This window comes from Mus pahari, chromosome 6, assembly GCF_900095145.1.
Source record: "Mus pahari chromosome 6, PAHARI_EIJ_v1.1, whole genome shotgun sequence".
Taxonomy (NCBI): domain Eukaryota; kingdom Metazoa; phylum Chordata; class Mammalia; order Rodentia; family Muridae; genus Mus; species Mus pahari.
The window spans coordinates 103327345-103341763 of record NC_034595.1 but is presented as its reverse complement, the minus strand read 5'-3'; the positions used below and the strand labels follow the sequence as shown (position 1 = coordinate 103341763).

The 14419-nt window shown below is 51.9% G+C and overlaps 1 protein-coding gene across 3 annotated transcripts in view; it reads left to right on the top strand.

The window, feature by feature from the left end:
* The window catches only part of Kcnab2 (potassium voltage-gated channel subfamily A regulatory beta subunit 2), a 35633-nt gene that overhangs the window by 8004 nt on the left and 13210 nt on the right, over positions 1-14419 (top strand). For all 3 annotated transcript variants that reach the window (XM_029539797.1, XM_021200020.2, XM_021200019.2), the window contains exons 2-5: positions 5662-5705; positions 6468-6505; positions 10852-10931; positions 13494-13538. In XM_029539797.1, coding sequence (XP_029395657.1) covers positions 5662-5705; positions 6468-6505; positions 10852-10931; positions 13494-13538 — 207 coding nt within the window. The remainder of the gene's footprint in view (positions 1-5661; positions 5706-6467; positions 6506-10851; positions 10932-13493; positions 13539-14419) is intronic.

Here is a 14419-nt window from a genome sequence, read left to right as displayed (position 1 = left end):
GTGCCTCCTCCTCCTCCTCCTCCTCCTCCTCCTCTTTCCTTTCCGGAGCTCAGCCACAGTAGTAAAATCACCTCATCAAAGTTCACTGCTTGCCCTTCCTGGAGAGCATCAGCCACAAGCCCGTGCCACCTCCTGTACTTCCCTAAGATCACAGGTCCCAGAAGATGCTCTGAAAGGAGCAGGTAGCTGAGGGCTTTACAGCCGACTGCCAGACTGCCATCCGCTAGTATTAGTCTGACGGTGGAGTACCACCAGGGAAATGAATAAGCCTCTCTGGGGTCCAGACCAGCCTCCTCCATCAGGGATTCCAGTGTGAGAGGGTTCCAGGTGGATTGTGCTGTGGGGAGCCCAGGCTGTCAGCTTATTTCTCTCCATGGTTTGGGGACTGCCTCTTCCCTCCTTGTCCTGTGTTCTGGGGAGGGTCCAAGTGTCCGTGGCCTTTTTCTTCTTTCCACCTCTGCCATTCCCCTGGAGCTGGCTGCAGAGCTCCCACATGGGGAAAGAAGGGCCTCACTTCATAGGAAGGATCCCCTGGGCCCATGTAAGACCCGGAGCCGAAGGGTCTGTGTGAGGGGAGGGGATGGGGGCCTCTCCACACAGGGTCTCCAGGGAAAGGAATCTTTCCGGATTTGTTCAGGCTGAACAGCTCAAAGAAGCCCTCTGGCCCAGGCAGCCCACTGGGGAAGGCTCCTTCCTCTAAGCAGGAGTCCGATGCAGCAGCTTCCTGGTGACCTCACACAGTTCCAGCATAGGTGGTCCTTGCAGAATATAGGAGGGTCATCTGAGTTTATAATTGGTGTTACAATAGGCAGCTAAAACCTCCCCTGTACCAGCACTCAGAAGGTGGGCCAGATGTAAAGGAGCCACAGCCCAGAGGTCCCGTCATGGTTAATGCTGGCACGAGGCTAGGGTCCTGCACATGCTCTCACACCCTTGTCTCCCAGGTCCCCGGGATGTTGGTTAGGTGGTCTTCAGCAAACCTCTTGGGTAAAGAACTCATTTCCCATCCTCTAGGCTTGACAGTCAGAATGGAATTCTCTGTCCTAGAATCTCTGTGGTTTATGTCTTTGTCTCAGTGGCCTTTAAAAGCTGGGAATAAGTAGAAATATATATGTATGTATGCATGTGTGTGCATATGCTTGTACATATGTGTGTGCATATGTATATATATATATATGTGTGTGGACATATATACATAATACATGCATGTATGTGAGTATGTATATTGTGTGTATGCAAGTACATACATATATATGTATTGTGTACATATGCATGAATATATATGCATATATGTATGCATGCATGCTGTGTATGCATATGTGTGTATGTGTAAGTACATATGCATGAATGTATATGTATATATGTATGTATGCATGCCTATATACATGTATGTGTTCACATATATTTGTGTATATACATACATATATGTGTGTACATGTGCATGAATGTGTGTGTATGTAATATTATGTATGTATGTATGTGCTTGCTTGAATTCTTGTTACTTGCTATGACTTTGAAGTCATTCTGAGCAGAGGAATTAACACTAGTGTGACTGTTTCTATACATGTAGAGCTCTAAGTGAAAGATAATGGACCGTGAAGAGCCCAAGTGCTCCCAACAACATGTGTGTATATGTGTTCATGTACATGTCTCTGTGTGTGTCTCTTCATGTGTGTCTGTATGTCTATGCCTATATTTGTGGGTTCGTATGTGTGTCTGTGTGTGTCCTTGTGTGTGTCTCTGTATGCATGCATACATTGAATACATGGAGGGTGAGACTGTAAAAGGCTTACCGTCTGGGGACTTGGGTTCAAATTCCATTCCCAGCTCTTCTTCATGTGTCTGATGGTAGAGCAGAGCCTTCCCCTGAGTAAGACCTGTTTGTCTGTTCTGGTGTCAACTGGAGGGAGGGGGGACCATCCCCCTGTAAATGGCGTGCAGTTTCCTCAGGGCTGAAAGAACTGGTATTCAACCCATGACCCACAAGGGCCTCAGCATCAGCCTCACAGGTGACCACACAGTGACGGCCTCAGGGCCTCGTGTAAGCATGTTGGTTACAGCCATAGAAACCAGAGATGGGCCTGATCCTGTGCCTCCTCCTCCTCCTCCTCCTCCTCCCTGGGAATGTTCCCTTTCCCACAGACACTCTGGGCTTATTTATTCATTGAAGCTTCACAGCCCACAGGGGTGAAGGGAGACAGAGGTGTCAGGGGCAAGGGGCCCCCAGAACAGCCATCCCTCTCCTCTCTGGCCACAGTGAAGGTGGAGCGACCTTGTGTTTACCTGAGCCTCTGTCCTCCTCCCAAGTGGCTGAAATGAAAAGCCCAGACTCTTTGTAAAGAATCTGTTCCCTGGGTCCTTTCAGCTCAGACCCTTCCTGAAACAGAGGCACAACCATCCTGGCAGGAATCTGTTGACCAGGCATCTGCACTTGCCTGGTCAAGGCAATGTCTGAGAGAACAGCCTTGTTAGCCCAGAACTCAGGAGACATAGTGGGAAAGGCTTAGGGACTTGGAACCAATTATTTTATGATCACATCAAGTTTTAATTAAAAGGAGGAGACACATGGCTTATCTTTGTGTTCTGATATTTTGCATGACGACATAGTAACTGCCACCACGCAGGCCTGGTGCGGTGACGCTCCTGTCCCCACTGACCAGACCTACATACACAGCTGTCAGCCTGGAGGTGAACTGTCCCCTCGTATCCCTTCTCCGGGAAGCCTGGTGGCAGATGGCAGAACCAATACCATCATTTAACGAGGAACAAGTTGAGCATGGTAATCGCATCATGGAGCAGAGCCCCAGTTTCGTTCTTTTAAGTCTCCCTAAAGGCAGTAGACGAGGACACTGCCCAGAGCCATACTCCCAGATCCCCAGCCAGGCCGAGGAGAAGAGGCCATTGTGGGAAGTTCATCCGTTTCTTGGTGAGATGGAAGAGTGAGAACGGCTTCTCAGTGCGCTTCCCCAAACTGTCAGGCGACGGGTACCCTGCTCTTCAGCCTCGGACCCAGGTGGGCTCTACTGCTTCTTTCCGAAGCTGCCCTTTCTCCCAGGACACAGCGTTTTCCAGTGTGTAAGGACTCCGGTTTGAATTCCAGCTCCAGCACTGCGATGATGATGGATTTACAGACGAAAACGACAGGGTCACACGTGAAGATGCTTGCAGAAATGGGGATCCAGACAAGCCTCTGAATGCCCAGATTTATCCCGGGGTGGGTTCAGGGGTCTGCAGACACACCCCCCAACAGTACAAACGGGTCTTTATCTGCTTCCCAAATTGTTCTGTGACCCAACAGCTGCAGTGTTGGCTGGCCTTGGTTTGTATGTTTTCGTCAGTGTGACACAGGATAGGGTCAGCTGGGAAGAAGGAGCCTCGATTGGGAAAAGCGTCCCCATCCCCCATCCGTTTGGCCCGTGGGCTTCCTGTAGTACGTTTTCACGATTGACGTAGGAGGACCCAGCTCACTGTGGGCAGTGCCATCCCTGGGCTGGTGGTCCTGCCTGAGTTCCATATAAAAGTAGGCTAAGGGCTGGAGAGATGACTCAGCGGTTTAAGAGCACTGACTGTTCCCCCAGAGGTCCTGAGTTCAATTCCCAGCAACCACATGGTGGCTCACAGCCATCTGTAATGGGATCTGATGCCCTCTTCTGGTGTGTCTGAAGACAGCGACAGTGTACTCCTTTACATAAAATAAATATGAAATCTTTTTAAAGGAAGAAAGCAAGCGAGCAGGCTGAGCACGCCAGTAAGCAGCACTCCATGGCTTCTGTTTCCATCCCCACCCTCAATGTCCTGCCTAGGCTTCTCTCAGTGGACTGTGGCCAGGGATAAGTGAACTAACGTAGACCCACGCTCTCCAACAGCACTAAGGCAGCTGTCAATCTTCAGTTACCATGGTCACTGTGCCCTTGGTCACACCTTACTACAGTTGCTCTCTTTCCAGCGTGAGGGAAGTTTACTGAATTGCTCCAGATCTGGCCCCTTCAGAATCTATATGTGATGTAACCCAGCCTTTCAGGCTAGCTCCAGGCATCTGCGTCTCTGGGTTGACTGATGCTTATAGTACTGAGGGCACTGTTGGAGAAACTAAATTCCCTGATTTGCAAGGGAGAAGCCCAGAAACATAACTTCTCTTTTTAATATAGAAATATTAATGCCTATTCCGTTTTGGGGGGTTGGGGGGATCTTTTGTCTTGCCATTTTGGGTTTTCGAGACAGGGTCTTGCTATGCAGCCCACGATGGGTCTCAAACTCCCGACAATCCTCCTGCTTCAGATTTCCAAATACTGGGACCAGGATGGGCACATGTCCTTAATCCCAGCACTTGGGAGTCAGAGGCAGGTGGATCTCTGTGAATTTAAGGCGGGATTGGCCTACATAGTGAATTCCAAGACAGCCAGAGCTACAAAATAGAAAGACCTTCTCTCAAAAAATTAAAAAAAAAAAAAACAACAAACCGCTATGACCACAGGTACGTGCCACCATGCCTAGTTTATCAGCCTGCTTGATGGTTCGGTTTTGGTTTGTGAAAAGAGAAGGCCTCGTGTATGCCATATACTGTCTGTCTTGGACATCTGCCTCTTTGGGAAACAATACATATGCGTCAATGTCCTGTGCCCGGGCACCAAGCCTGTGAATTATGTCATCCATCCTGACAGCAGCCAGCATCCTTGCTGGAAACAGCCGGCTGGTCCTGGGAGCTGCTGGCCCCTGGGGAGCACGGTGGTCCACGAAGCAGCAAGCGCCCACAGGGAAATCGAGTCCAGCCCCGGAAGGGGAAGAGCTGTGACAGTCCTGTCTCTTTTCAGCCTTACCATATGGTCAGGTCGCCTCTCACACACAGGGCAGGAGTGAGCACACATCGTGCTCAGGAGTGAGAGCCATCGTGGGGAGCTTGAGCCGGCGGCCGAAGGGAACCCCATTCTCCACTTCCGGGGATGGTCTCAGTGTGTCCTCTGTGTTAGAGAATCGTGAGACCTGCTATACACCTGACGGGATGCTTAAGAATCCTGGATCTGCTGTCCGTACTGGGACTGGGGGAGGGGAGGGAGGCTGGCCTGTGCAGGGACAGACAGGTGGGCCAGTCTCTATTACCCTCTACAGTTTCCTAAGGACATTCATGGTAAGCCTGTCTGTGTGCTAAGATGGGTCCTACCTCAGTGGGCCATGGGTGATTACTTCACAAGCTGCCAGGCCTGCCTGTGGTAGATGAGAGCCACCCCAACCACCAGCCTTTGAAAGGTCAAGGTCAAAGGTCAGCTTTGTAGCCCAGATGAGACAGGGCTAACCTCATGTCTCTGCCCTAAGAGAGGATAGACCACCCTCTCTCTTAGTAATAGAGATCACAAGTGTGGCTTCTGGGGAGAGAATTCACCCCACAGTCTGCCCATCAGAGCAACCCTCCTTACTGCCATCTGTCCTGGAGACAGCTCTGCATCCCTGTAGTGGCCTGTGTGAGCCCAGGGTGGGCCTGGGGAACAACTGGTATGTCACACCCCCCCCCCCCCAGGCAGGCTAGCCGGGGCCTCCCTCACATGGCTCTCTGTGACTTTCAGAAGATGTTCTGGCATGGGTCTGACACTGGCGATGAAGCCTGGCTGGAGGCATGCTGGCTGGGCCAAAGTCTGACTCAGTCTTTCTTTTTTTTTTTTTTTTCAGGAATCTGGGCAAATCTGGCCTTCGGGTCTCCTGCCTGGGGCTTGGTAAGTATGGGAACCCCTCACGAACCCCTTCAGGAGAGCCAGCCCTGCCCTGAGTAAGAGCTACACTGAAAATCTATGCTTCTGAGAGATTAGGTTGCCATGGCAACCAGCGGGCAGGAAGGGACACCCACAGCCTTAGCACAGAAGGCCAGGGAGCCCAGGAGAACCCTGAGAGTCCTTTGCACCCTGCCCTTCACCCCAACGCAGACGTCAGAGCAGCTCCTGACCATCCTGGGGCCAAGAGGCTTTCCTCCTGGCTCATAAGCCTAATTTCAGAGAGACTTTCCCCAAGAAAGACCACCGGGGCATGCCACGTTCCTTTCTCCAGACGTGAGCTCTATCCTCTGAAGCAGCTGTCCTCCACCTCCTTCACCCCTCCCACCCTAGCAGCCACCCCTAGCCCTTTCCAAGTAGGGCCTGTCACCAGGGACATGCCCCCATCACCTCGTTCTGCTCTCTGGGGCAGCTCCACACCGGCCCCACACTCTGGACAGTCCTCCTATCTCAGCCTCCCAAGTGCCCCCCACGTGGCTCCACAGCCCTCCTAGGCCTACCCAGCTCTCAGTACCACAGACAGGCCACTGCTACCTTTATCTGGAGACTCACCCTGGAGGCTAAGTACCCACATACACAGGATACGCTCAGCACATAGCCAAGGGTGCCCTGTGGCTGGCCCTGACCCCACCCCCTACACTTCAAAGCCTGAGTACCCATGAGACAGCTCTGGGCCACTGTCACCTGAGCATATACCTCTCCTTTCAGGAACATGGGTGACCTTCGGGGGCCAGATCACGGATGAGGTAAGATAGCTCCCTCAGCCCTGAGGTACATGGTTAAGTCCTCACATAAACCCGGGACTATGCGTGCTCATGGACGCCACCGTGACAGCCTCTTTCTCTCTGTTGGGGGTATCCTACCAAGGTGGCTGAGAAGGCCAAGGAATAGAGGGAAAGTTGTGCCCAGTGGCACTGTCTAGCAAGCCTGGGAATCCAGGATTCTCATGAGCATGACACCTACGCCACAGTTGACCCCGAGCATTCAAGGATCCCATGTTTTCCAAGTGATAAAGCTGGATAAGGACTGAGCTGCACCCTCTAAGTGTGCCACTTGAGTGGCCCGTCCGTCTGTGACTGCTACGGGAATTCAGGTTTCCTGCAAGCTGGAGAACCTGCATAGGCTGTCTGCCTAGCCTTCCTGACCGTATGCTTCTCTGGCCCTGCTAACCTGCTGTCTTCTGAGGGCTTATCTGCTATTGGGACACAAGGTGACACTAAGAAAGAGCAGATCCACGTGCTGCTGCCAGCATCACGGGGCCTGTCGGGAGGGAAGGGGTACGCTTCCAGACAGTGGGAGAGGCTAGAGAGGAGAGCTCTGGGCACCTGCATCAGCTCAGCCATTGCGTTCGCCCGATTTGCTGTAGAAAGGCTTGCGTTTAAAAAATTAATAAGTGAGTTCATTTGAGACCTTGTTAGCTGTGATTGCTCCATTTTCAGGGGAAACTTGACTTCCATTGTGATTTAAGTGCAGTGTGTGGTTTTGTTCTTTATTTTTATAGCAGTAAATGGTCACTGAACCATTTGTCCTAGGCGCTGAGGCTGCTGGGAATGAGGGTGTGACTCACTCAGGGCCAGTCGGGAGCTTCTCAGGTGAAGCTCTGGACCTCAGAGCTCTGAGTAAGAATGGGAGCCATGGGACACGAGCGGTTTGTCTCAAGTTAAGTCTCGTCCGACTCGGTCTGTCCCCCTTCAGTGTAGCTGTGACACAGGAGATGGCATTGAGCTGTTCTCAGCACTCGCTATAGGGCATGGCGACCTTGTGGACTTGTGACTCCATCACAAAGAGATCCATGGCTCCCGAAGAGTATAGATGAACGAATCTCAGATGGCAGTCCCCACCGGCTGTCCCCACCATGTTTCAGTCGGGGTCAGGGTGACAGGGATAAAGATGCCGAGGTCATACCTTGATGAGGATCAGAGGGCTAATGGATAACAAGTGAGGTTCCAGAAGGATATAGCAGTCAAAAAAGACCTAGTGAAGGAACAAGAAGAATTTCTTATTAGATGCCATAGTTGGTATTGAAAAAACAAACAAACAGCAGTATGCCAAACGTTAGGGACCCCTGGCTGCATCAGGTGAGAAGGGCAGAGTATTTATTCTCTGCCTGTTTGGTCAAAGACTATTGTAGACCACTTCTCCCCCACTTGGAGGACTTTTGGTTAAATATTTGAAATGTAAAATTTACCATGTCAGAGCTGGAGAGAGCTCAGCTAGTAAAGTGTCTACCAGCGATTTGAATCCCCAGAACTATTAAAAAGGGGTTGGGAGGAATGGCAGAATGTACTTTAAAAAGTCAGCACGTAGACGACGTAGACCCCGAGGACCTCCGGGGCTCATTGGCCACCCTAGTGAGACCTGAAGGACAAATGAGAGGTTCAGATGAGACAAGATGGACAGTTGGATGGTAGTGGAAGGAATGACCTCTGGCTCTATATTTACGTGCACACACGTGTACACATGGATAGTGGTGCTGACTTGCACACGAGTGTGCATGTGCTGCCAGTGCTGGTGAACTGTCTGTTCATAGAGGGCAACAATGCTAGGTGGTGGTGGTGCACGCCTTTAATCCAAGCACTCGGGAGGCAGAGGAGGCAGGCAGATCTTTGAGTTCAAGGCCAGCCTGGTCTATAGAGTGAGTTCCAGGACAGCCAGGGCTACACAGAGAAACCCTGTTCAAAACTATGAATGAATGAATGAATGAATGAATGAATGAATGAATGAATGAGAGAGAGAGATGGCAGTGACTGCCACTGCCTTAGCACTCGGGAGGCTCAAGCAAGAAGAGCTTAGGTTTAAGAGACATTCGAACTAAGTAGTGAGACCCTGTCTCAAAAAGTTACTATTTTTTTTTCAGCTTTATTTATGTGTATTGAGTGTTTTGCCTGCATATACGTCTGTGCAGCACATGCATACAGTAGCTAAGGAGACCAGAAGAGGGTATCAGATCCCCTAGACCTGGAGTTATAGATGTTTGTAAGCCAACATGTGAGTGCTAGGAACTGACCCTGGGTTCTCCACAAGAACAACAAGTGCTGTTAACCACTGAGTGGCCTCCACACATCTCCCAGATAGCTGGAGCTTAGAGTGTCAAGTTCCTCATATAGATTTTAGTAAGGACATTTTTTTTTAGAGAGTCTCACGAACTTCATGTCCTTGAACTTATTCTGTAGCCAAAGGCAATCTTGACTTTATTATCATGCCTCCACCCAAGTGTGCTCTCCCTGCTGAGCCACTGTGGCCAGTATGTATTTAATGTAAAAGGAACCAGTTAATGAGATGGCTTTTGCCTGGTTTCTAGGAGGTACTGTGTGTACTAAGGGCAAAGTGCAGAGTGGCTACAGCCTCCTTCATTTCGGGCAGATGGGGTAGGACAGAAATATATGCCTATCTTTTTTAAAAAGCCCCCCAAAGACAAAAATGCCAAGAGCCCTATCCTCTCAGAAGCCCTCCAGGGAAGCCATGTGTCCCCTATCCAATGGAATGCAGCACACAATATCCTTCAGACATGGCTCTGGCTTGCTAGTGGGACACATCTGGGAAAGGTCACGCAAGCATCCATGAGGAAGCCACGTGACTTGCCCATGCCGTGGTATCACAGAACAGTGACCCTGTGTACAGAGGTTCCTCATTGGATGGCTCTGGGGAGGAGACCCAGCTGCCGCATCAGACCCCCAGAGAACAGTAGCCTTGCATTTGACATGCTCACACGTGAACTGTGGCAGAAGAGACGGCAAACCTCCCTGTGGGTGGATCTCCAGAGCCCCATGGCCTCTCCATCCTGGCTCAGACCCCAGCGGCTCTGGCTCGGCCTCAGGCTCTGCACTATCATCTGCAGTGTTTGAAAAACAGGTTTCAGCGCAGCCTGGGTTTCTTGGACCCCCTGATGAGTCTCATAGCACAAAGTCCACCTTCCCATGAACGCCGCTGGGCACAGATCTCTTCCCTAGGTTGCTCTTCTCAGTATCTCACACCCAGAGTCCCTCAGCATGCACGCGTGCTCGCACACGCGCACTCACACGTAGTCTCCCCTCGGTTGGATGGTTTCTGAAACCACTGAATAGCAGAGAACCAGGCAGGGCCGCGGTGGAGGGAGGACTGGGGAGGGAGGACTGGTGCCTGAGCTGCATGGGGTAGGACTGGCCACTCAGGAGCACTTCCCTCTGCCATACTTGGGTGGGGGCCATCGATGCCAGCTGTGCTCCCAGCTTCCTTGGTCGCAGGCCCCACCACCCACTGTTGCTGGCCAGGGGATAAAGCTCACCCTTCTGGAAGCCCGAGTAGTAAGGTCTGGTCAGCAATGGGTTTGGTTAGGTGTCAATTTTGGGGGGTCACCATGGATGTTATCCAAGTCTCATATGGAAGAACCCCCAGCCAAGGCCACGTGACCCTCCGCTCTGCTGTGGAGTGCCTGTGGACCTTCTGTGGTCGTCTACAGACCTCCTTCAGCAGCCATGAGAGGTTCACTGAGACACGAGACAAGTGACCGTCCTCCTAAGATTGGCCGCTGGGCTCCATGAGTGACACAGCAAGGTGCTGCCAACTGTGCGTCTTCAGGAAGTAGGGAGTCTGAAGGTTTGGTCAGGACCTGGTCCCTCCAAAGGCATGGGGGGCTCTTCCCCTGTCTCTCAACTTCCGGTGGCATTTCTTGCCTCCGCACTCCCTTGTAACCTTCTCTCCTTCTAACATACCATTCACACTGGATGGCTTGGCTGGATCTTCTGGAGGCAGTGTGACACCCCCCCCACACACACACACACACCATCATAGTGATTACAATCACAAAGACCCTACTCTCCACTCCAGTCCCTTCCTGAGGTTCTGGTTCACATGAATTTTGTAGAGACACTATTCAGCTTGGTACAGTGACGACATTTCACGGTGACCCCCAAAAATGGACAGCCAGTAGGCTGTTCCCCTCATCTGTCTTACTGTCTTGGTTTTTCTGAAGGGCTTGTTGCCTCCCTGTGCTATGGCAGGGAGGACAGAGGAGCCGGGAGAAGAGCCTAGGCCACAGGGCTGATCGATGCTCCCGAGCCTCCCCAGAGCTGGCAACACAGTGCTGGCCACAACTCTGGCTTTATCATTTCAGATGGCGGAGCACCTAATGACCTTGGCCTACGATAACGGCATCAACCTGTTCGATACGGCGGAGGTCTACGCTGCTGGGAAGTACGTACCTTTCTCCCAGGAGGAGGTGGCACGGGGCACCACGTCTCAAGTTCCCCTGTCTCTCTTTCTCACAATGGTGTCTTCCACTCTGTCTTCTTTATAAAACTCTAAATGACCTTAGGAGATATTTCGATAGGGCCTGACGCTGACTGCTCAGACACTGGCTGCTTCAACCCCGCCCCAGTAACTGCCCCGCCCCGTGTGCCCAGGCACCAAGGTTTCCAAGGCACAGTGCTGGGCTCGAGCCAAGGTTTACTGTTGTCCCAGGCTCTGCTGGTGAGCTTTGGCCAGCCCCAAGAGCCTGACATTTTCATGTCTTAATGATACAGTAGGCGCTGCGGGGCAGACAGCCTCTCTGATCTGGAGGGAGCAGGCTCTGGCAAATTTCTGTGTGAAAGAAGCACTTCCCAGTTTGACAATGAACTTTTCCAACTCAATTATGCAAAGGCCCAATGCCCTTCGGCCGGAGTCCTTGGCTTGGAGTTTAAAGGCGAGCTGTAATCAAATCATCCACTCCCCTGCACCACATCTCCAAGAGCCAGCTTTGGTTGGTGAAGTCGTTCACTGGTTCCCACTTGTCACCCCTTCGGCCCACTCCTGTTTGGAACCAGCCAAGTTCCCATCAGCTGCGCTGGCTGCAGCCCCGACCCGCTGTGTACCACGGCCACGGGGCCAGCACCTGCTTCCCAGGCCTTGGGATTTTACGGGCTGCCCGGAGTGGCACCCAAAGCACCACTCATCGGGCACCCCAACTGGACCACTGTCCAATCCCCAGCAAGGCCCTGGGGAGCCGACAGCTGCTTCCCCATCCTTTTAGCCCCCATCAGCAGCACGTGTTTGTCCCTCTACCACGGACTCCTCCCCTTCTCCAAACAGACAGCAGCTTCCAATCAAAGAGAGATGCTTTCCAGAGGTTGAAGAGCCTGGTACAGATGCCCAGCCTAAAGGCATCTATCTCCCAGTCTCCTCCCTGGCCAGCGCCTGCCTCGGTTTGGCTGCTTAGGAGAGCAAACACAGATTAATGCCACCTCTTCCATCTCCAGATGGTCCCACCATCTCCGATCTGTTACTGCCTTCACTCCATTTAACTGGACATGCAGAGCTGGCATGCCGGGGCAACCATGCTGTCCACTGGGCATCCTCGGGGCCTCTCGGGAACTCCCTGCTAGAAGCCAAGGCCTTGGGCAAACACTTTCTGCTCTGGATGGCATTGCTTACAGAGCCCCCTACCCTCAGCTCTTCAGCCAGCCGCTGTAGCTCCACAGTCCAGCCTGTAGCTAAGCCAGCGGGCTCATACCACAGAGATGCCTTAACACTAGCAGCCAGTCTGACTAAAACTGAGCACTATGTCTTGGTGGCAGGCCAAGCTTCTCTATCCAAGGGGCTAGCCATAGCTCTAGCAAGCAGTCAGCCAGGGCTGCCCCCACTGCCCAGGGGTGAGTATACACATATCTTGCTGACAGTAATTTGTGCGTTTCTCAGTGACCTGCAGTATTTCTGTGCCCACATTCGTAGCTTGCCTCCAGGATTGCAAGCAAGAGGCTTAGGTTAGCTGCTCGGACGGCCTCTCTATCATCTTCCTCCTCTCCTGGCCTTTTGTCTGACAAATTAGGGACTGAGGAATGAAAGAAGGCCAGAGCTGATTGAATTTTCAGTGTGTCCTGACCATAAATGAGGAGCGTTCAGAATATATGCTAAACAGCTTGCAAATTAGAGCCCATTATTTCTGACTGGATGACTCAGCCGCTTTATAATTGGAATGTAGCACTGGGTTTGGATCATTTTCCGTCTGTTGTTTTTGCTTAGAAACATTTTTGCTACAAGCAGAAAGTTCTTAAAAGTTAATCCACATTGCTGTGCCAAGGGAGGCTGGAACAGCCAGCTTGTGACCCCAGCTGGCCCCAGTTAGGAGCAGGACCCTGAGCCATGCCAAGAACAGGCAGTGTGGGCTGGATGCCTCTGTGTTGTTTTAGAGAGAGAGAGAGAGATGAGCTGCACGCAAACACAGGCACGCACATACACACATGTGTGCGCACACACACACACAAAGAAGACAGACACTGGCAAAGTAGACAGACACACAGGCTTTGTTGGAAGCCCTACGCTGGTCCCAGAAAAGTGCATTCTCTGCAGGAAGAAAATGCCCCGGGAGGCCCAGGAGCGTTGCTTACCTTTTGCAAATGGATTCACCTGTTCCATTGTGTTACATTTTCTCCAGTGTATCTGCAGCTGGCAGAGGAAGCAATATTCTGGGGACCTTTCCTTCCAGCACGTGCAAAGGTGCATCTGCGACCTCAGGACAAGGCATAGAGGCACAGGCCTTTGCATCCAGAGACTGGCAGAGCCCCTGCTTCCAGGTCTGGACAGTTGCAGGCCTCAGCCCTTCTGGAATGAGCTGCAGAGCCAAGGCCACATAGGCAGCCTAGCGTTCCAACCCCAGTGGCATTTTCACAGAGGGGACCCGATGGCCCATTGTCACGGTGGGGCTGGGTTTGATTTCTTTTTTCCGTTACACACTGATGAAATCCCCATGTCTGCCTCTCTTTCTCTCTTGCTTTGCAGGGCTGAAGTGGTATTAGGAAACATCATTAAGAAGAAGGGATGGAGGTAATTATCCAGTTCTCTGTGGTCTGTCTCCAGGGCATACAAGGAAGGCTGGGGGTGGGGGAGGGATGCAGTGCAGGAGAGGCAAATGCATGCTGGGGTGGGCAGGCCATCTGTCTGGGACAAGCCTGGACTTGGTGGCCCTGCAGTGGGAACCATGAGAGTTTGTGGATTGCCCTCTCCTGATTACCACAGGCATGGTCCTTCAGCCCCTTGCATGTTTTTTTTTTTTTAATTGCCTTTTATCATTGCATATATTTATTTACACGTGGTAGGTGCGTGGCACGTTTTATGAGCTCAGGGTATGGAGCTTGACAACATGTACCCTTCCTCACCAGCCCCTTTTCTTCTTTTTCCTTCTCTTTATTTTTATGGAAAAGTTAAGTATCCTGCAAGGGCCAGTGGTAGGCAGGAACAAGAGTCCTGCAGAGGGCTAGGAATGTTGGTAGAGTGCTCACCAGCCATGGGTTCAATTCCCAGCGCTGCATAAAGGAGGTGGCATGATACAGGCACACTGGTAATCCCAGCCCTCAGGAGGTAAGGAACAGAGTCATCGGCCATTCAAGGTCACCTCGGCCATGTGAAACCCTGCCGTGCACCCAGAAAGTACTGCCCGTGGTCTCCCCGTGCACCCGAAGCCTCGGGTCACACAGTTGTTCCTGCAGAAAGGGAGGATTTCTCAGAAAAGAAGTACCTCCTGTTCCTCCCAAGGGAGTGAGCCGTCACACCACAGTGGGCGCCACGCGAGTAGCTAAGACGGGGGTGCCAGGCTTCACCATGTCCCTAAGTAGGTGCGCAGTTCAGTTCTCTGAGGCGAAGTGATTCTTCTTGTGATTGGTCATAGCCCTCCCTCAGACACACACACACACACACAGAGAGAGAGA